The sequence below is a fragment of the Triticum aestivum genome, chromosome 7A, assembly GCF_018294505.1.
Source record: "Triticum aestivum cultivar Chinese Spring chromosome 7A, IWGSC CS RefSeq v2.1, whole genome shotgun sequence".
NCBI classification, from domain to species: Eukaryota; Viridiplantae; Streptophyta; class Magnoliopsida; order Poales; family Poaceae; genus Triticum; species Triticum aestivum.
In genome coordinates this window covers 118,884,775-118,911,142 of record NC_057812.1, presented here as the reverse complement: position 1 = coordinate 118,911,142, position 26,368 = coordinate 118,884,775, and the positions used below count along the sequence as shown (strand labels likewise).

The window sequence follows — 26,368 nt, the reverse complement described above, 5'->3', positions numbered from 1 at the left end:
CGTATGATGTTAATTGATAATGCAAATGCTACTAACCCGTGTTGTGAGCATGTGCATCTCGTTGAGGAGAACGCTAAGCTAAAGGGACAACTTGAGAGAGGTCTTGCAACTTGCATACAAGGCAAGAAGAACCTCAACGATCTCTTGATCAACCAAAAGGGGGTTGTGGCCAAGGAAGGGGTTGGGTACGTGCCCGACTCCAAGAACAAGAAGAAGAATGACAAGACCAAACGACCTCCTCCTCTCATGCAAACCTTTGTGAAGGAGGGAGAGAGTGCCTCTGAGGAGAAGAAGAAGAACAATGTCAAGAAGGGCAATGTCACCCCTCCCAACAAAGCTGGCGATTTTAATCCTTCTTATGTGTTATGCCGTGCTAGTGATGGGCATGTTTATGCCAAATTTGTTGGTTCTCTTCATGAGTACATTGAATGGTCTATTTGGGTTCCAAAGACCCTTGTTACTAACATCAAAGGACCCATTACAAAATGGGTACCTAAAACCAAGCATTGATCTCTTGTAGGTGTTTGCTTCCGGTGGTGGATCATGGTTGCTCGATAGCGGAGCTACAAATCATATGACCGGAAGCAAGGACTTGGTGGTGGACGTGCACAAGGTTCCATCTATGCCCACCAATGTCGAGTGGGGTGACGCCTCATCTTCTAAGGTATTGGGACTTGGCAAGGTGGTCATCTCTCATGATCTCACGATCGAGAAGGTCATGCTTGTTGAGTCCCTTGCATATAATTTACTTTTGGTTCGTCAACTTGCAATCATGGGCTTTGCCACTTTCTTTGATATCGATACCGTGGCCCTCTTGTGGAGCAAGACTCTTAAAGTAGCCTTTGTTGGGCATGTCGAGAATGGTCTATATGTGATTAACTTTTTGGAGCGACCCACTAAGACCGCGACATGCCTAATGGCTAAAGTTGATGTGGGATGGCTTTGGCATCGCTGTTTAGCCCATGTCAATATGCGATCTTTGCAAAGTCTCCTCAAGGGGGACCATGTTCGTGGACTAACGGATGTTAGTTTTGCTAAAGATCGTGCTTGCAGTGCCTGTATCGAAGGAAATCTACATGAGAAGGCTCACCCTCCCACGACTATCATTTATTCAAAGAGGCCTTTGGAGCTCCTTCACATGGATCTCTTTTGGCCTCCATCCTTCGATAGTCTTGGAGGTAGCAAGTATTGCTTGGTGATTGTGGATGACTACTCAAGGTACACATGGGCGTATTTCTTCAATAGGAAGAGCGAGACCCAACAAACTGTCATTGACTTTGCAAATGAAGCACAACGTCAACACAATGCAAAGATCTTGACAATAAGAAGTGACAACGGCACCGAGTTCAACAACTACACCTTGGATGAGTTTCTAAGTGATGAGGGAATCAAGCATCAATATTCCGCACCCTACACCCCTCAACAAAACGGTGTTGCGGAGAGGAAGAACCGGACGTTGATGGATGCGGCCAGGACCATGATGGCGGAGTTCAAGTCTTCGTACAACTTTTGGGCCGAAGCCATCAACACCGCGTGTCATGCATCCAATTGGCTCTACCTCCGCAAGGGCTTGAACAAGACTCCATATGAGATACTCACCAGTAACAAGCCCAACCTCAAGTACTTCCGGGTATTCGGGTGTAAGTGTTTCATTCTCAAGAAAGGTGTTCGGTTGTCTAAATTTGAGGCTAGAGCTTATGAGGGCATATTTGTTGGTTATTCTACAAACTCTCATGCTTACCGTGTCCTCAATAAATCCACGGGACTTATTGAGGAGACGTGTAACGTGGAGTTTGATGAGAATAACGGCTCCCAAGTGGAGCAAAGTGGCACTTGTGATGTAGGTGATGAAATTCCTCCTCAAGCCATAAGAAGAATGGGTGTTGGTTTTATCCTACCCATTGAGGAACCCCTTGTTGCCGAAGGAGAAGGACAATGCTCCACTCAAGTGGAGCCATCACCAACCCAAGGCCCACACGCTTTTGAAGAACAAAGTGAAGGCCCTCAACCTCATGAACAAGACCAAGGGCAAGATCATACTCAAGATGGTGTTGACACACCAAGTGATGCCCAAGGTCAAGTTCTCTCCCCCGAGCAAGTTCAAGATCAAGAACAAGTTCATGACGGCGCTCAAGATGATCAAGTAACCGCTCCTCAACTCACCACCGAGGAGGAATTAGAGCGTCGTGCCGCCAAGATTGCATCCAAGCTCTCCACCAAGGATCATCTCATGACGAATGTGCTTGGAAGCTTAAGAAAGGGGGTAAGCACTCGTAGACAATTAGCAAATTATTGTGAGCATCACGCGTTTGTCTCTTGTGTGGAACTGTTGGAAATATGTCCTAGAGGCAATAATAAAATGATTATTATATTTCCTTGTTCATGATAATTGTCTATTATTCATGCTATAATTGTATTATCCGGAAATCGTAATACATGTGTGAATACATAGACCACAATGTGTCCCTAGTGAGCCTCTAGTTGACTAGCTCGTTGATCAACAGATAGTCATGGTTTCCTGGCTATGGACATGGGGATGTCATTGATAACGGGATCACATCATTAGGAGAATGATGTGATGGACAAGACCCAAACCTAAGCATAGCACAAAGATCGTGTAGTTCGTTTGCTGTAGCTTTTCTGGATGTCAAGTATCATTTCCTTAGACCATGAGATTGTGCAACTCCCGGATACCATAGGAGTGCCTTGGGTGTGCCAAACATCACAACGTAACTGGGTGACTATAAAGGTACATTACATGTATCTCCGAAAGTGTCTGTTGGGTTGGCACGAATCGAGAATGGGATTTGTCACTCCGTATGACGGAGAGGTATCTTTGGGCCCACTCGGTAATGCATCATCATAATGAGATCAATGTGATCAAGTTGTTGATCACGGGATCATGCATTACGGTACGAGTAAAGTGACTTGCCTGTAACGAGACTGAACAAGGTATTGGGATACCGACGATCGAGTCTCGGGCAAGTAACGTACCGATTGACAAAGGGAATTTAGTACGGGATTGATTAGGTCCTCGACATCGTGGTTCATCCGATGAGATCATTGAGGAGCATGTGGGAGCCAACATGGGTATCCAGATCCTGCTGTTGGTTATTGACCAGAGAGTCGTCTCGGTCATGTCTGCTTGTCTCCCGAACCCGTAGGGTCTACACACTTAAGGTTCGGTGACGCTAGGGTTGTATAGATATGAGTATGCAGTAATCCGAAAGTTGTTCGGAGTCCCGGATGAGATCCTGGACATCACGAGGAGTTCCGGAATTGTCCGGAGGTGAAGAATTATATATAGGAAGTGTAGTTTCGGCCATCGGGAAAGTTTCGGGGGTCAGCGGTATTGTACCGGGACCACCGGATGGGTCCCGGGGGTCCACCGGGTGGGGCCACCCATCCCGGAGGGCCCCATGGGCTGAAGTGGGGAGGGGAACCAGCCCATAGTGGGCTGGTGCGCCCCCCTTGGGCCCCACATGCGCCTAGGGTTGGGAACCCTAGGCGAGGGGGCGCCTTCACTTGCCTTGGGGGGTACTCCACCCCCTTGGCCGCCCCCCCTATGAGATCCCATCTCCTAGGGCCGGCGCACCCCCTTAGGGGGCCTATATAAAGGGGGGGAGGGAGGGCAGCCACACCTCAAGCCTTGGCGCCTCCCTCTCCCCTGCCACACCTCTCCCTCTCGCAGAAGCTCGGCGAAGCCCTGCTGCGTTCACTGCTGCATCCACCACCACGCCGTCGTGCTGCTGGATCTTCATCAACCTCTCCTTCCCCCTTGCTGGATCAAGAAGAGGAGACGTCATTCGCTCCGTACGTGTGTTGAACGCGGAGGTGCCGTTCGTACGGCACTTGGTCATCGGTGATTTGGATCACGGCGAGTACGACTTCATCATCCCCGTTCTCTTGAACGCTTCCGCTCGCGATCTACAAGGGTATGTAGATGCACTCTCCTCTCGTTGCTAGTTGACTCCATAGATTGATCTTGGTGAAACGTAGGAATTTTTTTTGTTTTCTGCTACGATCCCCAACGGTGGCATCATGAGCTAGGTCTATGCGTAGTTACTATGCACGAGTAGAACACAAAGTAGTTGTGGGCGTCGATATTGTCAATTTGCTTGCCGCTACTAGTCTTATCTTGATTCGGCGGCATCGTGGGATGAAGCGGCCCGGACCAACCTTACACGTACGCTTACGTGAGACCGGTTCCACCGATTGACATGCACTAGTTGCATAAGGTGGCTGGCGGGTGTCTGTCTCTCCCACTTTAGTCGGATCGGATTCGATGAACAGGGTCCTTATGAAGGGTAAATAGAAATTGGCAATTCACGTTGTGGTTTTGGCGTAGGTAAGAAACGTTCTTGCTAGAAACCTATAGCAGCCACGTAAAAACTTGCAACAACAATTAGAGGACGTCTAACTTGTTTTTGCAGCAAGTGTTTTGTGATGTGATATGGCCAAAAGTTGTGATGAATGATGAATGATATATGTGATGTATGAGATTGATCATGTTCTTGTAATAGGGATCATGACTTGCATGTCGATGAGTATGACAACCGGCAGGAGCCATAGGAGTTGTCTTTATTTATTTATGACCTGCGTGTCAACATAAACGTCATGTAGTTACTTTACTTTATTGCTAAAGCGTTAGCCATAGTAGTAGAAGTAAAAGTTGGTGAGCAACTTCATGGAGACACGATGATGGAGATCATGATGATGGAGATCATGGTGTCATGCCGGTGACAAGATGATCATGGAGCCCCAAGTATGGAGATCAAAGGAGCTATATGATATTGGCCATATCATGTCACTATTATTTGATTGCATGTGATGTTTATCATGCTTTTGCATCTTGTTTACTTAGAACGACGGTAGTAAATAAGATGATCCCCCATAATAATTTCAAGAAAGTGTTCCCCCTAACTGTGCGCCGTTGCGACAGTTCGTTGTTTCGAAGCACCACGTGATGATCGGGTGTGATAGATTCCAACGTTCACATACAACGGGTGTAAGACAGATTTACACACGCAATACACTTAGGTTGACTTGACGAGCCTAGCATGTACAGACATGGCCTCGGAACACAGAAGATCGAAAGGTCGAGCATGAGTTGTATAGAAGATACGATCAACATGAAGATGTTCACCGATGTTGACTAGTTTGTCTCACATGATGATCGGACACGGCCTAGTCAACTCGGATCATGTTATACTTAGATGACTGGAGGGATGTTTATCTAAGTGGGAGTTCATTGAATAATTTGATTAGATGAACTTAATTATCATGAACTTAGTCTAAAATCTTTACAATATGTCTTGTAGATCAAATGGCCAACGTTGTCCTCAACTTCAACGCGTTCCTAGAGAAAACCAAGCTGAAAGACGATGGCAGCAACTATACGGACTGGGTCCGGAACCTGAGGATCATCCTCATAGCTGCCAAGAAAGATTATGTCCTAGAAGCACCGCTAGGTGACGCACCCGTCCCACAGAACCAAGACGTTATGAACGCTTGGCAGACACGTGCTGATGATTACTCCCTCGTTTAGTGCGGCATGCTTTACAGCTTAGAACCGGGGCTCCAAAAGCGTTTTGAGCGACACGGAGCATATGAGATGTTCGAAGAGCTAAAAATGGTTTTCCAAGCTCATGCCCGGGTCGAGAGATATGAAGTCTCCGACAAGTTCTTCAGCTGTAAGATGGAGGAAAATAGTTCTGTCAATGAGCACATACTCAAAATGTCTGGGTTGCATAACCGCTTGACTCAGCTGGGAGTTAATCTCCCGGATGACGCGGTCATTGACAGAATCCTTCAGTCGCTTCCACCAAGCTACAAGAGCTTTGTTATGAACTTCAATATGCAGGGGATGGAAAAGACCATTCCTGAAGTATTTGCAATGCTGAAATCAGCAGAGGTAGAAGTCAAAAAGGAACATCAAGTGTTGATGGTGAATAAAACCACTAAGTTCAAGAAAGGCAAGGGTAAGAAGAACTTCAAGAAGGACGGCAAGGGAGTTGCCGCGCCCGGTAAGCAAGCTACCGGGAAGAAGCCAAAGAATGGACCCAAGCCCGAGACTGAGTGCTTTTATTGCAAGGGAAGTGGTCACTGGAAGCGGAACTGCCCCAAATACTTAGCAGACAAGAAGGCAGACATCACAAAAGGTATATGTGATATACATGTAATTGATGTGTACCTTACCAGTACTCGTAGTAGCTCCTGGGTATTTGATACCGGTGCGGTTGCTCACATTCGTAACTCAAAGTAGGAGCTGCGGAATAAGCGGAGACTGGCGAAGGACGAGGTGATGATGCCCGTCGGGGAATGGTTCCAAGGTCGATGTGATCGCCGTCGGCACGCTACCTCTACATTTACCTACGGGATTAGTTTTAAACCTCAATAATTGTTATTTAGTGCCAGCTTTGAGCATGAACATTGTATCAGGATCTCGTTTAATACGAGATGGCTACTCATTTAAATCCGAGAATAATGGTTGTTCTATTTATATGAGAGATATGTTTTATGGTCATGCTCCGATGGTGAATGGTTTATTCTTAATGAATCTCGAGCGTAATGCTACACATATTCATAGTGTGAATACCAAAAGATGTAAGGTTCATAATGATAGTCCCACATACTTGTGGCACTGCCGCCTTGGTCACATAGGTGTCAAACGCATGAAGAAGCTCCATGCAGATGGACTTTTAGAGTCTCTTGATTACGAATCATTTGACACGTGCGAACCATGCCTCATGGGTAAAATGACCAAGACTGCATTCTCAGGAACAATGGAGCGAGCAACCAACTTATTGGAAATCATACATACTGATGTGTGCGGTCCAATGAGTGTTGAGGCTCGCGGTGGCTATCGTTATGTTCTCACCCTCACTGATGACTTGAGTAGATATGGGTATGTCTACTTAATGAAACACAAGTCTGAGACCTTTAAAAAGTTCAAGGAATTTCAGAGTGAGGTTGAGAATCAACGTGACAGGAAAATCAAGTTCTTGCGATCAGATCGTGGGGGAGAATACTTGAGTCACGAATTTGGCACACACTTAAGAAAATGTGGAATAGTTTCACAACTCACGCCGGCTGGAACACCTCAGCGTAATGGTGTGTCCGAATGTCGTAATCGCACTCTATTAGATATGGTGCGATCTATGATGTCTCTTACCGATTTACCGCTATCATTTTGGGGCTATGCTTTAGAGACTGCCGCATTCACTTTAAATAGGGCTCTGTCGAAATCCGTTGAGACGACACCGTATGAATTATGGTTTGGGAAGAAACATAAGCTGTCGTTTCTAAAAGTTTGGGGATGCGATGCTTATGTCAAGAAAGTTCAACCTGAAAAGCTCGAACCCAAGTCGGAAAAATGCATCTTCATAGGATACCCTAAAGAAACTGTTGGGTATACCTTCTACCTCAGATCTGAAGGCAAGATCTTTGTTGCCAAGAATGGGTCCTTTCTAGAGAAAGAGTTTCTCTCGAAAGAAATAAGTGGAAGGAAGGTAGAACTTGATGAAGTATTACCTCTTGAACCGGTAAGTGGCGTAGCTCAAGAAAATGTTCTTGAGGTGCCTGCACCGACTAGAGAGGAAGTTGTTGATGATGATCATGAAACTTCAGATCAAGTTGCTACTGAACTTCGTAGGTCCACAAGGACACGTTCCGCACCAGAGTGGTATGGCAACCCTGTCTTGGAAATCATGTTGTTAGACAACGGTGAACCTTCGAACAATGAAGAAGCGATGGCGGGCCCGGATTCCGACAAATGGCTGGAAGCCATGAAATCCGAGATAGGATCCATGTATGAAAACAAAGTATGGACTTTGACTGACTTGCCCGTTGATCGGCGAGCCATAGAAAATAAATGGATCTTTAAGAAGAAGACATACGCGGATGGTAATGTGACCATCTATAAAGCTCGGCTTGTCGCTAAGGGTTATCGACAAGTTCAAGGGGTTGACTACGATGAGACTTTCTCACCCGTAGCGAAGCTGAAATCCGTCCGAATCATGTTAGCAATTGCCGCATTCTATGATTATGAGATATGGCAAATGGACGTCAAAACGGCATTCCTTAATGGTTTCCTTAAGGAAGAATTGTATATGATGCAGCCGGAAGGTTTTGTCGATCCTAAGAATGCTGACAAGGTGTGCAAGCTCCAACGCTCGATTTATGGGCTGGTGCAAGCATCTCGGAGTTGGAACATTCGCTTTGATGAGATGATCAAAGCGTTTGGGTTTATACAGACTTATGGAGAAGCCTGCATTTACAAGAAAGTGAGTGGGAGCTCTGTAGCATTTCTCATATTGTATGTGGATGACATACTGTTGATGGGAAATGATATAGAATTCTTGGAAAGCATAAAGGCCTATTTGAACAAGTGTTTTTCAATGAAGGACCTTGGAGAAGCTGCTTATATATTAGGCATCAAGATCTATAGAGATAGATCGAGACGCCTCATTGGTCTTTCACAGAGTACATACCTTGACAAGATATTGAAGAAGTTCAAAATGGATCAGTCAAAGAAGGGGTTCTTGCCTGTATTGTAAGGTACGAGATTGAGCTTGGCTCAATGCCCGACCACGACAGAAGATAGAGAAAAGATGAGTGTCGTCCCCTATGCCTCGACCATAGGGTCTATCATGTATGCTATGTTGTGTACCATACCTGATGTAAACCTTGCCGTGAGTTTGGTAGGAAGGTACCAAAGTAATCCCGGCATGGAACACTGGACAACGGTCAAAAATATCCTGAAGTACCTGAAAAGGACTAAGGAAATGTTTCTCGTTTATGGAGGTGACGAAGAGCTCGTCGTAAAGGGTTACGTCGATGCTAGCTTCGACACAGATCTGGATGACTCTAAGTCACAAACCGGATACATGTATATTTTGAATGGTGGGGCAGTAAGCCGGTGCAGTTGCAAGCAAAGCGTTGTGGCGGGATCTACATGTGAAGCGGAGTACATGGCCGCCTCGGAGGCAGCACACGAAGCAGTCTGGGTGAAGGAGTTCATTACCGACCTAGGAGTCATACCCAATGCGTCGGGCCCGATGACTCTCTTCTGTGACAACACTGGAGCTATTGCCCTTGCTAAGGAGCCCAAGTTTCACAGGAAGACCAAGCATATCAAGCGTCGCTTCAACTCCATTCGTGAAAGTGTTCAAAATGGAGACATAGAGATTTGTAAAGTACATACGGACCTGAATGTAGCAGATCCGTTGACTAAACCTCTCCCTAGAGCAAAACATGATCAACACCAGAATTCCATGGGTGTTCGATTCATCACAATGTAACTAGATGATTGACTCTAGTGCAAGTGGGAGACTGTTGGAAATATGCCCTAGAGGCAATAATAAAATGATTATTATATTTCCTTGTTCATGATAATTGTCTATTATTCATGCTATAATTGTATTATCCGGAAATCGTAATACATGTGTGAATACATAGACCACAATGTGTCCCTAGTGAGCCTCTAGTTGACTAGCTCATTGATCAACAGATAGTCATGGTTTCCTGGCTATGGACATGGGGATGTCATTGATAACGGGATCACATCATTAGGAGAATGATGTGATGGACAAGACCCAAACCTAAGCATAGCACAAAGATCGTGTAGTTCGTTTGTTGTAGCTTTTCTGGATGTCAAGTATCATTTCCTTAGACCATGAGATTGTGCAACTCCCGGATACCGTAGGAGTGCCTTGGGTGTGCCAAACGTCACAACGTAACTGGGTGACTATAAAGGTACATTACATGTATCTCCGAAAGTGTCTGTTGGGTTGGCACGAATCGAGACTGGGATTTGTCAGTCCGTATGACAGAGAGGTATCTCTGGGCCCACTCGGTAATGCATCATCATAATGAGCTCAATGTGATCAAGTGGTTGATCACGGGATCATGCATTACGGTACGAGTAAAGTGACTTGCCGGTAACGAGACTGAACAAGGTATTGGGATACCGACGATCGAGTCTCGGGCAAGTAACGTACCGATTGACAAAGGGAATTGAGTACGGGATTGATTAGGTCCTCGACATCGTGGTTCATCCGATGAGATCATCGAGAAGCATGTGGGAGCCAACATGGGTATCTAGATCCCGCTGTTGGTTATTGACCAGAGAGTCGGCTCGGTCATGTCTGCTTGTCTCCCGAACCCGTAGGGTCTACACACTTAAGGTTTGGTGACGCTAGGGTTGTATAGATATGAGTATGCAGTAATCCGAAAGTTGTTCGGAGTCCTGGATGATATCCTGGACATCACGAGGAGTTCCGGAATTGTCCGGAGGTGAAGAATTATATATAGGAAGTGTAGTTTCGGCCATCGGGAAAGTTTCTGGGGTCACCGGTATTGTACCGGGACCACTGGATGGGTCCCGGGGGTCCATCGGGTGGGGCCACCCATCCCGGAGGGCCCCATGGGCTGAAGTGGGGAGGGGAACCAGCCCATAGTGGGCTGGTGCGCCCCCCCTTGGGCCCCCATGCGCCTAGGGCCGGGAACCCTAGGGGAGGGGGCGCCTCCACTTGCCTTGGGGGGTACTCCACCCCCTTGGCCGCCGCCCCCCTAGGAGATCCCATCTCCTAGGGCCGGCGCACCCCCCTAGGGGGCCTATATAAAGGGGGGGGGGAGGGAGGGCAGCCACACCTCAAGCTTTGGCGCCTCCCTCTCCCCTGCTACACCTCTCCCTCTCGCAGAAGCTCGGCGAAGCCCTGCTGCGTTCACTGCTGCATCCACCACCACGCCGTCGTGCTGCTGGATCTTCATCAACCTCTCCTTCCCCCTTGCTGGATCAAAAAGGAGGAGACGTCATTCGCTCCGTACGTGTGTTGAACGCGGAGGTGCCGTCCGTTCGGCACTTGGTCATCGGTGATCTGGATCACGGCGAGTATGACTCCATCATCCCCGTTCTCTTGAACGCTTCCACTCGTGATCTACAAGGGTATGTAGATGCACTCTCCTCTCGTTGCTAGTTGACTCCATAGATTGATCTTGGTGAAACGTAGGAATTTTTTTGTTTTCTGCTACGATCCCCAACAGGAACCTCACAAGGTCTATGAGGCGCTAGAAGATCCGGATTGGCTCAATGCCATGCATGAAGAACTCAACAACTTCGAGCGCAGCAAAGTGTGGAGATTGGTGCCAAGGCCAACGGGGAACCACAATGTCATTGGAACCAAGTGGATATTCAAGAACAAGCAAGATGCCCATGGAATGATCATTCGCAACAAGGCTCGTTTGGTAGCACAAGGCTACTCCCAAGTCGAGGGTATCGACTACGGTGAAACCTTTGCTCCCGTTGCTCGTCTTGAATCCATTCACATGTTGATTGCATATGCTTCTCATCATAACTTTAAGTTACAACAAATGGATGTGAAGAGTGCTTTTCTTAATGGTCCTATTAATGAATTGGTTTACGTCAAGCAACCCCCCGGGTTCGAGGATCCCTACCTTCCCGATCATGTGTATCAACTCGATAAGGCACTCTATGGCCTTAAACAAGCCACACGTGCGTGGTATGACCACCTTACCGAGTTGCTACATGATCGTGGTTTTGAAGTTGGGCTAACCGACCCCACTCTTTTTACTAAGAAGGTCAAAGGGGAGTTGTTTGTGTGCCAATTATATGTTGATGACATTATCTTTGGTTCTCCTAACAAAGCTTTCAATGAGGAATTTGCCGCTCTCATGACCTCAAAGTTTGAGATGTCCTCCATGGGAGAGTTGAAGTTCTTTCTAGGGTTCGAAGTGAAGCAAAGAAGAGAAGGAACCTTCATTAATCAATCCAAATACACTCAAGACATGCTCAAGAGATTCAAACTAAGTGATGTCAAGCCGGCTTCCACTCCAATGCCCACCAAGTGCCAACTTGACTTAGATCCCAATGGTAAAGTGGTGGATCAAAAGGTATATCGCTCCATGATTGGTTACTTGCTTTACCTTTGTGCATCTAGACCGGATATCATGTTGAGTGTGGGAATTTGTGCACGGTTTCAAGCTGCACCTAAGGAAAGTCACTATGTGGCGGTCAAACGAATCTTTCGATATTTGGCTCATACCCCAAACTTTGGCTTATGGTATCCAAGAGGATCAAACTTCAAGCTTGTAGGGTACTCGGATTCCGATTGGGCGGGAGACAAAGTGGATAGGAAGTCCACTTCCGGAGGGTGCCAATTCCTTGGTTGCTCTTTGGTAAGTTGGTCTTCCAAAAAGCAAAGTTGTGTGTCTCTCTCGTCCACCGAGGCGGAGTATGTTGCAGCCGGGAGTTATTGTGCACAACTCTTATGGATGAGGCAAACTTTAAAGGATTACAGTGTCATTTGTGACAAAGTGCCCCTTTGGTGTGATAATGAAAGTGCCATCAAGATCTCTCTCAACCCGGTGCAACACTTCAAGACGAAGCATATTGAGATCCGGTATCACTTCATCCGGGATCACATTAGGCGAGGAGAGATCGAGCTCAACTATGTCAACACTCATGATAACCTTGCAGATATCTTCACAGAGCCCTTGGATGAAGCAAGATTTCGTGAGTTAAGGCATGAGCTAAATATCATTGATTCGAGCAATGTTGCTTGAACTCTTGCACACCCCACCGTACTCAACATGTTGTCTTGTTTAGATGTAGGCATGAACATAGGGGGAGTGATGTTCTCTCAATGAACTCTCCCTCCCCCTATTATGCATAAATTGATCGAGTCTTTCACATTAGCCATGTTTGATGGTACTTGTGCTTCAAAGACGAGTTTTGGTCATGGACCCAAGGATAATTCTTCGCGGTGCCATACCAATTGACTCAAACATAGGTGGCCTCGGCCGCCGTCCTCTCTTCGAGAGGTTGGAGTTAGCCTTGTTGTCCTCATGTCGTTTTCTCTCGTTCTTTCTTTGCTCTTTGTGTTGGGTTCTCCTTGGGTGTTGCTTTTGTGCTCTTTCTTCCTCCCTTCGGATTGCACTCATTTGATCTTGGCTTGGGTATAGGTGGTCGGGCGGTACAACCGGTATCACGGGCGGTTCTACTGCTGGTACCGAGTTGTGCCGTCCCAATGGATCGGTGCTTGGGCGGTTCCACCGCCCAACCCATGGTTACCTACGTCTGGTACTACCGGCTGTCGCCAAGCGGTACTACCGCAGCCTCCCAGGCACCGGAAGTATCGCCTCCAACCACCGGTCTGCACCAGACGAGCGGTACAACTGCTCCCCTTAGCGGTTCTACCGGGGCGTGTCTACGGGCCTATATATACTTGACGGGGCTGAAGGGTTGTCTTTTTCCCTTTATCCTCGTTCCTCTTCTCTTTGCCCTAGCCGCCGACCATCTCTACCCCTGCCCCGGAGTGCGTCTCGCGCTTCGGATCCTTGGCTCTCCGTGGATTCTCTCCATGGAGGCCTCCCGATCTCTTCCCATGGATGGTGGTAATGCCTCGTGTTCTTTGCTCCTAGTTCTTTCTAGGGTTCTTCCTTGTCTAGGGCATTACTTAACTTTCCGCGATTAGTGGTTGAACTATGGAGTAGAAGAGATCTTTGGTTGCCTCCTGTCTTGTTTGCAGCACTTAGAATTCGGAATATTACTTGTGTGATTCGTATGCCTCAGTTAGATCTATCTTTCCTGGTGGTGCCACTGTCAGCGGTTCTACCGCCCCTCCGGGCGGTACAACCGCTGGAGCGGTACTACCGGCGAAAGATCCGGTACAACCGGAGTATATCAACCACAAAGCACTGTTCTATCTTCTCTGTTGTTGCAACTTGTTCCTTTTCTGCTGGTGGGTGAAATCCTCTCATTCGTGTTGGATTTTTGTGTGTTCTTTTCGTGTGTGTATTCAGGTGGCTCTAATTCTTGCTCTGCTCCTCGCAAGACCAAGAAGAGGGCACGAAGGACCCTGCGCCCGGTTGTGTCTGATGATGAAGAAGAAGTTGTGATTCCCACCAAGCCCACTCGCCGTGAAAAGTCTGTAGCTGCTAAGCAACGTGTGGTTATGTCGTTGCATCGTTGGAAAGCCAAGGATTGGGAAGCCTACCGATCAAAGAATCCGTATGAGGTTCCCATTGCTCCCCGCTGGACCACCGTTCAGTTTCGGAATGAGATGCAAGTGCAGATTGTTCATGAACTCTTTGAGCACAACAAGAACAGATATGCCAAGCAGTGGACAATTGATCTTGACCATTGGAGGAACAACATGGAGTATTTTGGTGAGGCATTGGCTCTCTGCAAGGAGTTTGATCTTATCAAGCTCATGTCAGTCAACTGTGACTTTGATGTTCAACTCATCCATCAGTTCTATGCCACGGTTCATTTTGGGGAAGATGATTCGCGCACTCTCACCTTCATGTGTCGCGATGAACTGTTTCACGTTCCCTGGAGGGCATTCTGCAATGCTATTGGGTACGAGGATACCGGTCTGGAAGGAAGGGGTGGCATTCGTCCTCATGACTTTCCTGAGTCCATGCTTAAGGAGAAGCTTGCCCCTCTGTACATTCGGGGCCGTGGGATTATTGGAGAATCCAAGGATTTGAAGAAGGTCTATGACATCATGCACCGAGTGTTCCGCAATGTGCTCTTGCCCAAGGTGGGCAATCAAGATGAGATTCATGGTTATCTGGTTGATTTGATGGTTTCTATGAAGACCATGGTGGGGACAGGAGCAACGTTTGATGTGTCAAATTGGATGTGGCATGAGATGTACAACATGGTCATCTACCGTAAAGTCCCAATCTATGCCCCGTTTGTCATGTGCTTTCTGAACTCTGTGTGGGCTGTTCGTCGTCCTGGAGAGCTCCTCACGTCTCCAGACAACCTCACTGTTCATGAGGTCAAGCTCCTTAAGAAGAAGAAGCATGCCGAGCCTCGCTTCCCTGAAAATGCTCCTGAGGATGTCTATGCTACTTCTAACGATGAGGACTTTGAGCTGGAGCCAGGGGCCAAGCCTTCGTGGGTGGCCAAACTCACTGCCAAGGTGAAGAAGACCTTTTGTCTCCAGGCTGACATCCAGAAGAAGATGTATGAGGCACATGTCAATGAGAAGCTTGCACGACGTCGCCAAATTGCAATGATGAAGCACCTCAACATGCCGGTTCAGAGTGGCTCTGAGAAGAGCATCACCCCAGAGGAGCGTTGGATTTCCACCCATAGCACCTGGACTGATGATGAAGCCCCTCCCCAGCCATCCTCATCGTTTGCAGCAGCTGACAATGCCATGGAAGAATCCGATCACGACGACGATGACGACTCTGATGATGAGGATCCAGATGCGACCGAGGAGTCAGAGGAGGACGCCTGAGCTTTGGGACGCTAGCTTCGCTCTTTTCCTTTTTGGTGTTTTGATGCCAAAGGGGGAGAGGGTTCTATAGGTCTCGGGGATTTGCATGGGTTTTTCCCTTTTTCTCGTGTTTTAGTGTCGGTCTTTGTTCATGGACTTGTTTCGTTCCTTGCTGTGTGTGAGACTTATGTTACTCCTCTTACCTTTTCGTTCATCGGTCTTTTTGGTTATTATTGCACTCTAAGTATTATATTGTCTCTCCTTTTTGTGCTCAGGGTGGTGAGTCTATAAAATCTAGGGGGAGTCTAGTCCTGTAAGTGTGCCCATGCTTTCTAACAGCTAGTTCCTACTGGGGCACACATTCAGGGGGAGTTCCATCTAGAATTCTTTGACTTGTCTCTTGCAAATCGTGTTGTTGTCATCATCCACCAAAAAGGGGGAGATTGAAAGGGCATTTCCCTACTTTATGTTTTGGATGATGATGACAACCCTTTGTGGTCTAATCGTGTGCTATATGTTTCAGGTTCTCGATGCTTAGGCTTACATCGGATTGCTATTGCTTCTCATAGGAAAAGATCGAAGACGTGTCCTCTACGCTTTTATTTTCTTTGGTCGTAGAGTTCCCGTACTATCAAGAGGGAATCCTCATTAGGAAGCTCTGGGGGAATCAGTTCACGTACACTTTCCTCACCCCTCCTTTGTCTTCCTCAGTTGTGAGAGAGAGAGATCCCCCTGTCTTTCCTTCGTGTTTCTGCTCTTCCCAGCGGTTGTACCACTCCCTGGAGCGGTTGTACCGCTGGACCTTGACGCTCTCCTACTTTGACCGAGCGGTTGTACCGCTGCCTCTGGGCGGTGGTACCGCCACCTTGCTCAACAAAGGCTAGGACGGTGGTTCCAGCCATGCACCGCTCAAGTACCGGTCTCGTCTCTGTTCCGGGGCGGTAGTTGTGCGGTGGTGGCCCGGTTGATCCGGTCGATCCTCGTTGACCGGTACCACCGGTGGTCTGAGCGGTTCTTCCGCTCAGAACTTCGCCGCCCAAGAGCTCAAGGCCATGCGGTTGTTCCGGTCTTGCACCGCTCAAGTACCAGTCTCGTCTCTGTTTCCAGGCGGTAGTTGTGCGGTGGCTGGGCGGTTGGTTCGGTCATTCTCTTAAACCAGTACCACCGCCTAGTGGCCCAGTTGTACCGCCTGGTAGGGTTCTGCAGCTACACCATGAGTCCCGGTTGTACCAGGACAAGGACCGGTTGTACCGCTGCGGGGATGAAAGCGCAGCAACGGCTGGATTTAGAGGATTGGTATTTAAGAGAGCTTCTCCCACCTACCACTCTCACCTTTGACCTCTCCCACTCCACCATTAATGCACCTCAAGCTCTCTTGCCCGATCTCTCTCTCTAGCCACTCAAACTTGTTGATTTGCTAGGGATTGAAGGAGGAGACCTAGATCTACACTTTCACCAAAGGATTTTTGCTTTCCCCATACTTTCTTGCGCGGATTTTGTTACTCTTGGGTGTTTGAGCACCCTAAACGGTTGAGGTCACCTCGGAGCCATATTCCATTGTGGTGAAGCTTCGTGGTTTTGTTGGGAGCCTCCAATTAAGTTGTGGAGAGAGCCCCAACCTTGTTTGTAAAGGTTCGGTCGCCGCCTTCAAGGGCACCAATAGTGGAATCACGGCATCTCGCATTGTGTGAGGGCGTGAGGAGAATACGGTGGCCCTAGTGGCTTCTTGGGGAGCATTGTGTCTCCACACCGCTCCAACGAAGACGTACTTCCTTTCAAAGGGAAGGAACTTCGGCAACACATCCTCGTCTCCACCGTCTTCACTCTTAGTTATCTCGTACCTTTATTTGAGCAAGCTTATTTGTTTCTTATCTCTTGCTTGCTTGTGTTCCTCTCCTAATTGCATCATATAGGTTGCTCATCTAGTTGCATATCTAGACAACCTACTTTGATGCAAAATTTAAATTGTTAAAGAAAAGCTAAAATTGTTAGTTGCCTATTCACCCCCCCTCTAGTCAACCATATCGATCCTTTCAGGCGGCGACGACGGAGGGAAATGCGTCCGATGGCGAAGGGGGACGATGATGAGGCTGCTGCGGCCGGGGGCGAGATAGGGAGGCAGAGGCGGAGGGCCGGGGCGATGGTGGTGGTACTACTTTTTTTTTGAGGAATGGTGGTGGTACTACTAAAAGCAAGGGTATGCGGCAGCATGGCGTCTTCTGTTGGCTCACGGAAGGAGATGCGCGAGATGTCGCTTGTGGCGGCGTGGCGCGGGGAGTGCGCTGGGGAGGTGGGGGTTGGAACCGCTGGATCAGGGCGGGTGAGGGAAGGGAGGGCATGCAGTGGCAAAGGGTGTAATTTAGTAAACAAATTGTGTTTAGCGTTAAACATTGCTGCGTTCTGGAGCGTAAGATAATAGCATTGGACGGATCAGATGAATTTCTTCTCCGCCCTCTTGTGTTTTTATAGAGGTAGTAGATGAAAAAAGAAAGAAAGAGCGTGGTACCATTGTGCGGTCGCACACCTGTTCATTTTTTTTGGCGGAAACTACACACTTGTGCACTTGTACAGTTGTATACCAAAACGACGGGGCACACGCCGCACCAACCTTGTGCAGCTCTGACCGGACTTGAATGAGAAACCAAAAAAATCGGGTGGAACGGTCCAGAAGCACGTACTCCTACCTATAGCTGCTCACGGGTTATTTCGAAGAGAGAAGCAACGTTCACCTGCCGCATCGCACGCACGAAATCCAGACGGTCTGGCCCGCGCTGCTGCGTCCGCGCGCCGTCCAGTCCGGTCCATGCATGCGCACAAACAGAAACAGGCACGCCGCGCCACCCGCAGCTGCGCAGCAGCAGCTCTCGCGGAAAGAAACAGCCGCGAACGAGCGAACGAAAGCGACTTTTCTCTTCTTTCTTGCCCCCAAAGAAAAGAAAAGATCCCTTCAAAAAAAAGAAAAAAAAAGAAAAGAAAAGATAAACAGAAAGCCCCGCCGCTACCCAGTCGCGCTCGTCGACCCTGCAAGGAACGAAAAGTCACGGCCACTCTCGGGGTAACCGATCGAGAAACGAGGCGGGGATCGTGCGAAAACCGGAAGCCGCCCCCGCGGTTTTGGATCCGTTACCACGGGATTTTCCATCCATCCCATCCTTGGGTCGGGTCGGCGGCGCCCATGGGAAAGGAAAACACGGAATGCAATTAAACCCGTCCTGATCCAAAACCACGGCCCCTCGACCACGGCTTGGCTTGCTGCGCAGGCCAGGATTAATTTCTTCCCGGGCACTATAAAACGTCCCCCCTCCTGCAACCTGCGATCCACACCTCACCACATTCCCGTCCCCGTCATCCATCTGTCACACAAGCCATTCCATTGTTCGTTCCCCCGTTCGTCGAGCTCGTGGTGTTCCTGCTGCAAAGGTAATGTGCCTTGGTTATCTCCACGGTTTTATCTGCTCCGTGCAATGCCGGCCGTTAATAGAGTTTGTATTGTAAGCGCTGTTCGGTTTGGTTCGGGGTGTCATTTTAATTATAATTATCCAAGCAAAAGACACTTTCGCCTTGGCATCTTGTTTGTTTTTTCCTAGCAAACGAAAGAGATGCGATGCGATGCGATGCCCTCCGCTCTTCTTGTTCGGAACGTAGGGCTGTCCCGGCGCCGTCGACGCGACCTCGCTGTCCGGACGGGCATTACGATCCCGTTTCTCCTCTCGCAAGAACAAGAACCGCTGCTTTTTCTGCTACAGAAAAGATTATTCCTGCCAGCTTTTGGTTATGCTCTGTCGTTTGTGATGCCATAGAGAAAATCTTCTTGCTTAACAGCACCAAAGAATTGCCAGCCACTTGGCAACCTCCTTGGTGTTTCCCCATCGTTTCGGCACATGCCCTTTACGCTCTCTCTCTCCCTCCCTCGGATGCCCGTTGGCCTCTGGAGTGCAGACCAAGCTTCTAGATTGTGGATTTGTGTTGTTGCGGCAGGGCCCCACTCGTTAGTGCTGGCTCAAGAAATCACCTTGCTTTTTTTGCTTTTCTTCTACGACAATCTCATTGCGTGTGCCGGTGAGTGCGAGCTACAGTACATTAGGCGCGTCGCCGTCAAATCCCCAAACTTTTCCCCTGTTCCCCACCTAATCCATCCAATTTGATATTTGCATCGGTTGAAAATCAGAACCCATCCACTGCACCCGTCCAAATCGATCGACCTGCAGTTTATGCTCGCTCTCTCCAGAAAAAAAGCTTGGCACTTCAGGGAAAAGCAGCCAGTAGACGGCACAGCATATGCTAGTTGGATCCTTGCGTAGTTAGTGACACCATTAGACAGGTGCTGCTGGTAATATTTTTAAATTTGGCAGAAGAATAATTCGGTTCGGTGTTATCCATTATGTCATGTCAGCTTGAGAGTTGAGGCGGGCCTACCAACACCAATAGTCCAATGCCACCACCTGTCCCTCCAATGCTCTCACCACTACCACTGGGGGTTTGGGTTTGGGTTTTGCCTATTTATTTGTCCTCCTGGATCTTGGAGAAAACCTCCTCCGTTTGGCCTCTCTCCCCTGCTCCCTCCCCTGCACCCCCACTGGGTACGTATGCCTCTGCCTCTGGTGTCAGCACAGTTCTTTCCATCCCCCCGTGCGCTCGTCTTGGGTGGTGTTTTGCTTGGATTCTTAGCCAATCTCGCCGGAAATCTTGGCCTTTGCGGCTCCGGGTAGCCGTTCACTTTGATCGCCAGTAGTTTCTTGCCCCGCTGCTTTTCTCGGGGGTTTCTTGCACTTCTTGCGGTTCGTGTTTGGTGGGGCGTCACCTCAATCCCGCGCGGCTTCTTGCTGACGCGTTTCTCGGCTTCTCTGCTCCGAGTCCCTCCTAGATTCCCCGCCTGGTTAATGAGCGGACTCCTCCTCTTCTTTTCCCCAAATTTTTACCCTGGGCCAGTTAGAAATTTTTAGTCAGAGCTCTCTTAAGGAGATTCTTGGTCAAGTACAAGTTTTTGGTTAGCCTGGGATCTTGCCTGAGAAATGTGTATGGGGTTTTTTGCTGCCGTTTTTGCGGCCTTAATGGCATCAATGATCTGGAAGAAATCAGTGAACGCGCTTGCTCAAGTTTGCCCCCTTTTTTTCTCTGTAGAAACATCTTTAGAGAACGACTGGTTTGGTATGGAATCGGTACTTGGTTAAGTTTGGTGCAAGATTAATGCTCGCTTTACCTTTGCGTTACTTTGATTTCTTCGATCTGTGAGATTTTACCAGTCTTGGTAAATGTTTCACCACCTCTGATTAGTCTTGATTTCCAGTAGTATATTTTTTTTGCGTGCTTCTGTAATAATACTAGTGTTGATATCCTAGTGGCTGTTGACTTTGGTTCTTGGCAAGTACAGTAAATGTTTTGATTCTCCAAGGCTGAATGCTGATCTTTACCTTGCTCTGCAGTTTTGTGTCCTGAGCCATGGCTGCCAAGCTGACTCGCCTCCACAGCCTCAGGGAGCGCCTTGGTGCCACCTTCTCCTCCCACCCCAATGAGCTCATTGCACTCTTCTCCAGGTGAGGATCTCAAAACATGTCTACCTGTATGTGAAACTAACCTCTGTTATGGATCCAAATCATGTTGACATGGTGCAAGTTTCATTCTCATCTTTAATTAGTTTTTAGCGCATCAAAATCAACATTAGAAGGTGATGCATGCATATCTTTGGCACATCATAGTGAAGACTAGAGGAATTTGGATCATGTTGAAATGTTACATGTTCTTAGCTAGACTAGACTTCTGTATAATCTGGTAGACAGGGTAGTGCTGCTCACATAGTTCAGCTGTAGGAAGAAATATGAGGTGCATCACTCTTTTCTTTTTCTGAAAAAATACCACTCTTTGCAGGTATGTTCACCAGGGCAAAGGCATGCTCCAGCGCCACCAGCTGCTTGCTGAGTTTGACGAACTGTTCGAATCCGACAAGGAGAAGTATGCGCCCTTTGAAGACATCCTCCGAGCTGCTCAGGTAACATAACATCGTCGACTTTCCTGCTCAAGTGCCTGCCAGTTGAAATTTATATTCAAGGCGTTCTAATTCTCTTCCTTGATGTAAATGCAGGAAGCAATTGTGCTGCCCCCATGGGTTGCACTTGCCATCAGGCCCAGGCCTGGTGTCTGGGACTACATTCGGGTGAATGTTAGTGAGCTCGCTGTTGAAGAGCTCACTGTTTCTGAGTACTTGGCATTCAAGGAACAGCTTGTCGATGAGCAGTAAGTTTCAGGATGAAATATTAGCAGCTGTAGGTGAATTGTACATTCTACTTGTAGTGAATAACCTTGTGCCTTTTTCTTGACAACAGTGCCAGCAGCAAGTTTGTGCTTGAGCTTGATTTTGAGCCTTTCAATGCCTCCTTCCCGCGCCCTTCCATGTCCAAGTCCATCGGAAACGGGGTGCAGTTCCTTAACCGTCACCTGTCTTCCAAGTTGTTCCAGGACAAGGAGAGCCTCTACCCTCTGCTCAACTTCCTGAAAGCCCATAACTACAAGGGCACGGTAAGCTTCCGATACGTGGAACCTACCAATCTGGAATGCTTGAATTCATAAATCACTTGTGAACCTGACATCCTACAAAGAACCGCGTAATGATTTGATCCATGCCCTCTCGATAATGAAATGTCATTTTCAATTACAGACAATGATGTTGAACGACAGAATTCAGAGCCTTCGCGGTCTCCAGTCAGCCCTTAGGAAGGCAGAAGAGTATCTAGTCAGCATTCCTGAAGACACTCCCAGCTCTGAATTCAACCACAGGTTATTTCTATGCAACTTGACTTTACCATGTAGCTAAGGTTAAACTACTGCAAATGGAATAGCTGCTCACGGTTTTGAGGTGCAGGTTCCAAGAGCTTGGCTTGGAGAAGGGTTGGGGTGACACCGCAAAGCGTGTACACGACACCATCCATTTGCTTCTGGACCTTCTTGAGGCCCCTGATCCGGCCAGCTTGGAGAAGTTCCTTGGAACCATTCCAATGATGTTCAATGTTGTCATCCTGTCTCCCCATGGATACTTTGCTCAATCCAATGTGTTGGGATACCCTGATACCGGTGGCCAGGTAAAGCTGCTTGGAAGCAATTTTCTGTTAGCTAGTTTTTTCAGGCTTCCTAGTTCTGATCTGACAGGATATTGTTTAACAGGTTGTGTACATCTTGGATCAAGTCCGTGCTTTGGAGAATGAGATGCTTCTGAGGATTAAGCAGCAAGGCCTTGATATAACTCCCAAGATCCTCATTGTATGTTTGAGATAACAATGTTGGATGTTGCAATTTCTAAGACCTTGTTTGTCAGTGTGTTGTGACTAACTGGGTAAATGTGCCCACCCAATTTTATTTGATGCAGGTAACCAGGTTGTTGCCTGATGCTGTTGGAACCACATGTGGCCAGCGGCTGGAGAAGGTCATTGGAACTGAGCACACTGACATTCTCCGTGTTCCATTCAGAACTGAGAATGGGATCCTTCGTAAGTGGATCTCGCGTTTTGATGTCTGGCCATACCTGGAGACATACACCGAGGTAAACGCTTTATTCGAATAGCGTTCTACAGAGCTAAAACATAGTATCTGTATTCTGAGATCATGCATGTTTAATCACAGGATGTTGCAAACGAACTCATGAGAGAAATGCAGACCAAGCCTGATTTGATCATTGGCAACTACAGTGATGGTAACCTTGTGGCCACTCTGCTTGCCCATAAATTGGGAGTTACCCAGGTCGGTTTTGTTGTACTGTATACATCAGTCTTGTATTTTTGATTAGCTAAATTACTTATGATTTCTCTTGTACATGAATACAGTGCACCATTGCCCATGCCTTGGAGAAAACCAAGTACCCCAACTCAGACATCTACTTGGACAAATTCGACAGCCAGTATCACTTTTCATGCCAGTTCACAGCTGACCTGATTGCCATGAACCACACTGATTTCATCATCACCAGCACATTCCAGGAAATTGCCGGAAGGTAACATCTCTATATTTTCAGTAGAAACATTGTTGGCTGTGACAGTACCAGGACGTTTATCTGATGCTTCCCTCTTTTGTTTTTGCAGCAAGGATAGCGTGGGCCAATACGAGTCTCACATTGCTTTCACCCTCCCTGATCTGTACCGGGTTGTCCATGGGATTGACGTGTTTGATCCTAAGTTCAACATCGTCTCTCCTGGAGCAGACATGACTGTCTACTTCCCATACACTGAGACTGACAAGAGGCTCACCGCCTTCCACTCTGAAATTGAGGAGCTCCTGTACAGCGATGTTGAGAACGATGAACACAAGTGAGTACTCACCTCTATGTGATGTAATAACTAGCGCATTTCACCTGGTTTACAGTAGTGCCTTCAATTTTTTGAACAATTGCTTATGTTCTGCTGTATGGTGTACATGCTCTTCCATTCAAGTATAACCATTTTAAATCTGTTTTCTACAGATTTGTGTTGAAGGACAGGAACAAGCCAATCATCTTTTCAATGGCTCGTCTTGACCGTGTGAAGAACATGACTGGCTTGGTTGAGATGTACGGCAAGAATGCACATCTGAAGGATTTGGCGAACCTTGTGATTGTTGCTGGCGACCATGGCAAGGAGTCCAAGGATAGGGAGGAGCAGGCTGAGTTCAAGAGGATGTACAGTCTCATTGAGGAGTACAAGCTGAAGGGCCATATCCGTTGGATCTCTGCTCAGATGAACCGTGTTCGCAATGGTGAGCTGTACCGCTACATCTGTGACACCAAGGGAGCATTTGTGCAGGTATACCACCATGTCACTCCATATTCTTCTGTGATCAACATTTGGAAAAAATAAACAGCCTTGGGTTTGTACCGGACTAAACTCTTGTTTCAATTGTTTCTAGCCTGCATTCTATGAAGCTTTTGGCCTTACTGTCATTGAGGCCATGACATGTGGTCTGCCGACAATTGCGACATGCCACGGTGGCCCTGCTGAAATCATTGTGAATGGGGTGTCTGGTGTGCACATTGATCCTTACCACAGTGACAAGGCCGCAGATATCTTGGTCAACTTCTTTGAGAAGTGCAGCGAGGATCCAAGCTACTGGGACAAAATGTCTGAAGGAGGCCTGAAGAGAATTTATGAGAAGTACGGATTCTAATATTTGTCCTGCCAGATAGTTCTAAGTTCTGTCCCTGAACAAATATTTATCCTACAATTTTTGAATGATCAGGTACACCTGGAAGCTGTACTCAGAGAGGCTGATGACCCTGACCGGTGTGTATGGATTCTGGAAGTACGTGAGCAACCTAGAGAGGCGTGAGACTCGCCGTTACCTTGAGATGTTCTACGCCCTGAAGTACCGCAGCCTGGTAAGTTATCTGACCGTCAAATAGAAACAAAGGCAACATATATCTATGTCCACTTCAGCACTCACTTACGATTTGTATGTTCTCTTGAATCCAGGCTGCTGCAGTTCCATTGGCGGTTGACGGCGAGAACTCCGACAACTAGCCCGGTGCAATGGGGCATGAAGAGGCGCATTCAGCGGGAGGGTGAAGTGTCGGCTGCGTTATGATTTGTCTGCCGTAGTTTTCATTTGGTCTGGTCGTGGAGTGTGTTAATTTGTTGTCTCGGCACATTTGTGAGGTCCTGGGCAGTGCTCGCTGGTTCATGCCAGCCGCATTTGTTGCCTGGAATAAACGCCTGCCCATGGTGTTCCATCTTTCATCAGAGTTCAATGCAATGTTTCGTTGTCTGTCTCATTTCTCTGTCTTTCAAAATTATTTGATCACCCCTTTTGTCATGAATGAACCTGGTGTGTGTGTGGTTTTGGTCAAAGCTTCACTGATGTGTGCTGCACTGTGGAGTTTTTCTGAAGAATAGTGCCGGTCTTGGCAAGGACAAAACCAAATGCCAACAACCTATGCACTGTAACATTGGTTATGTGATCAAAGTTCTCCGGAAACTAAATACTACTTTGTAGTGTCAAAAACGCTTTTATATTATGGGATGGAGGGAGTACCTTAATGCAATTCGGGATAGTAAGTGCTCCTGAGTAGGGTTTCTCTTAAGCATAAAGCAGCTCTTGGCATGGACACAACCAAGTGACACACAGCCTTTGGAATTGTGGTCGATGTCAGATGGAGAACTCAAAGAAAACTTCATGGTGCTCGTCGAGTACCGAGTCTCGATGGAGCAAAACTCAAGATCTGGCTTGTATTGGTTATAAAATGGCAATGGCCTTTTTTCAAGGCATTGTTTTTGGGTGAACTCAGACTTTTCTCAGGGTGAAAACCCAAGATCTTCAATCGAGACAATGCTTGTGCATTGTTTTCTTTTTGAAGACGTTGCTTTTGGAAAACCCCTTTTGTATTTCGAGTGTTGTCTTCGATGATGGTTAGAGGGTTGCTAATGCTAGTGATTCATCAACGTGGCACAAATTTTCTTTTCTATCTTTTTAATTTTTTTGGTTGTGTATCTTTATGCCTTTGGACATCTTGTTCGTACAGAATTCGGGTGTAATTAGTATCTTCGTGATATTAATATATATTTTCTTTGTCAAAAGGAGGTGAGGGCAACATTTTAAGTTAATAAAAACGTCCTTCATAAAAAAAAGGAGGTGAGGGCATAATTTTTTTTTTTTGGCGATTGGCGTTGATCACAGTCAATTCAATTTCCGTTGGTAATCCACTCAAGCCTGCAAAATCTGATGGCGATGGAGATAGGAGGATCGGGATGTAAAGAGATGCCGCTGAAGAGAAAGTTAGTCAGTTACCTAGGGTTTCCGTGTCCGGCGGATAAATCGCACACTCGCCTCCGGCGCCTCCGGGCCGTGCCGCCGCCGGCGCGCACACCGATTGGGTTCCTTGCCTGCACCTTTTTTTTGTGTGTGGAGGAAACCTTGCCTGCACCTCTGCTACCGGTGGCGTCTCCCGTCCTCATCGCCGCTAGAGGTGGCCAGATTGGCAAGACAGAACGGGCCGGCCCACCAACTGAAGCACCCGCTAAAGCTCCAGGTTTTGGGAAAATTCTGAAAGCTTTCGGTGTTTATTTCTTTTTTCGGTTTTTTGGACGGTTGGAGTATCAGCAAAGTTAGCTATGGACAAGAGGTGCGTGGAAGCTTACTATCCATATGCCACAGCCATG

The 26,368-nt window shown here is 47.6% G+C and overlaps 1 protein-coding gene and 1 long non-coding RNA gene across 2 annotated transcripts in view; one reads left to right on the top strand and one right to left on the bottom strand.

The window, feature by feature from the left end:
* Positions 1 to 26,149, bottom strand: part of LOC123151260 (uncharacterized) — a 35,343-nt gene extending 9,194 nt beyond the window's left edge. Inside the window, exon 1 of the long non-coding RNA XR_006475588.1 lies at positions 25,998 to 26,149. This is a non-coding gene — a long non-coding RNA (uncharacterized lncRNA). The remainder of the gene's footprint in view (positions 1 to 25,997) is intronic.
* LOC123151259 (sucrose synthase 1) lies at positions 19,655 to 24,984 on the top strand. The gene is made up of 16 exons (XM_044571001.1): positions 19,655 to 19,837; positions 20,681 to 20,791; positions 21,123 to 21,243; positions 21,337 to 21,488; positions 21,578 to 21,770; positions 21,910 to 22,028; positions 22,114 to 22,330; positions 22,413 to 22,508; positions 22,615 to 22,788; positions 22,869 to 22,985; positions 23,069 to 23,235; positions 23,324 to 23,548; positions 23,701 to 24,019; positions 24,123 to 24,367; positions 24,453 to 24,591; positions 24,686 to 24,984. Exons 2-16 carry the CDS (start codon positions 20,697 to 20,699, stop codon positions 24,731 to 24,733), a joined length of 2,427 nt encoding a protein of 808 aa, XP_044426936.1. The 5' UTR covers positions 19,655 to 19,837; positions 20,681 to 20,696; the 3' UTR covers positions 24,734 to 24,984.
* Positions 26,150 to 26,368: the final 219 nt, after the last annotated feature.

What these genes read in the sequence shown, in the direction of transcription:
- LOC123151259 (XM_044571001.1), top strand. Translation starts at nt 20,697, where the DNA reads ATGGCTGCCAAGCTGACTCGCCTCCACAGCCTCAGGGAGCGCCTTGGT. An exon ending in GAACAGCTTGTCGATGAGCA is followed by an intron (nt 21,489 to 21,577) that starts GTAAGTTTCAGG and finishes TCTTGACAACAG; the next exon opens with TGCCAGCAGCAAGTTTGTGC. An exon ending in CTGAAGAGAATTTATGAGAA is followed by an intron (nt 24,368 to 24,452) that starts GTACGGATTCTA and finishes TTGAATGATCAG; the next exon opens with GTACACCTGGAAGCTGTACT.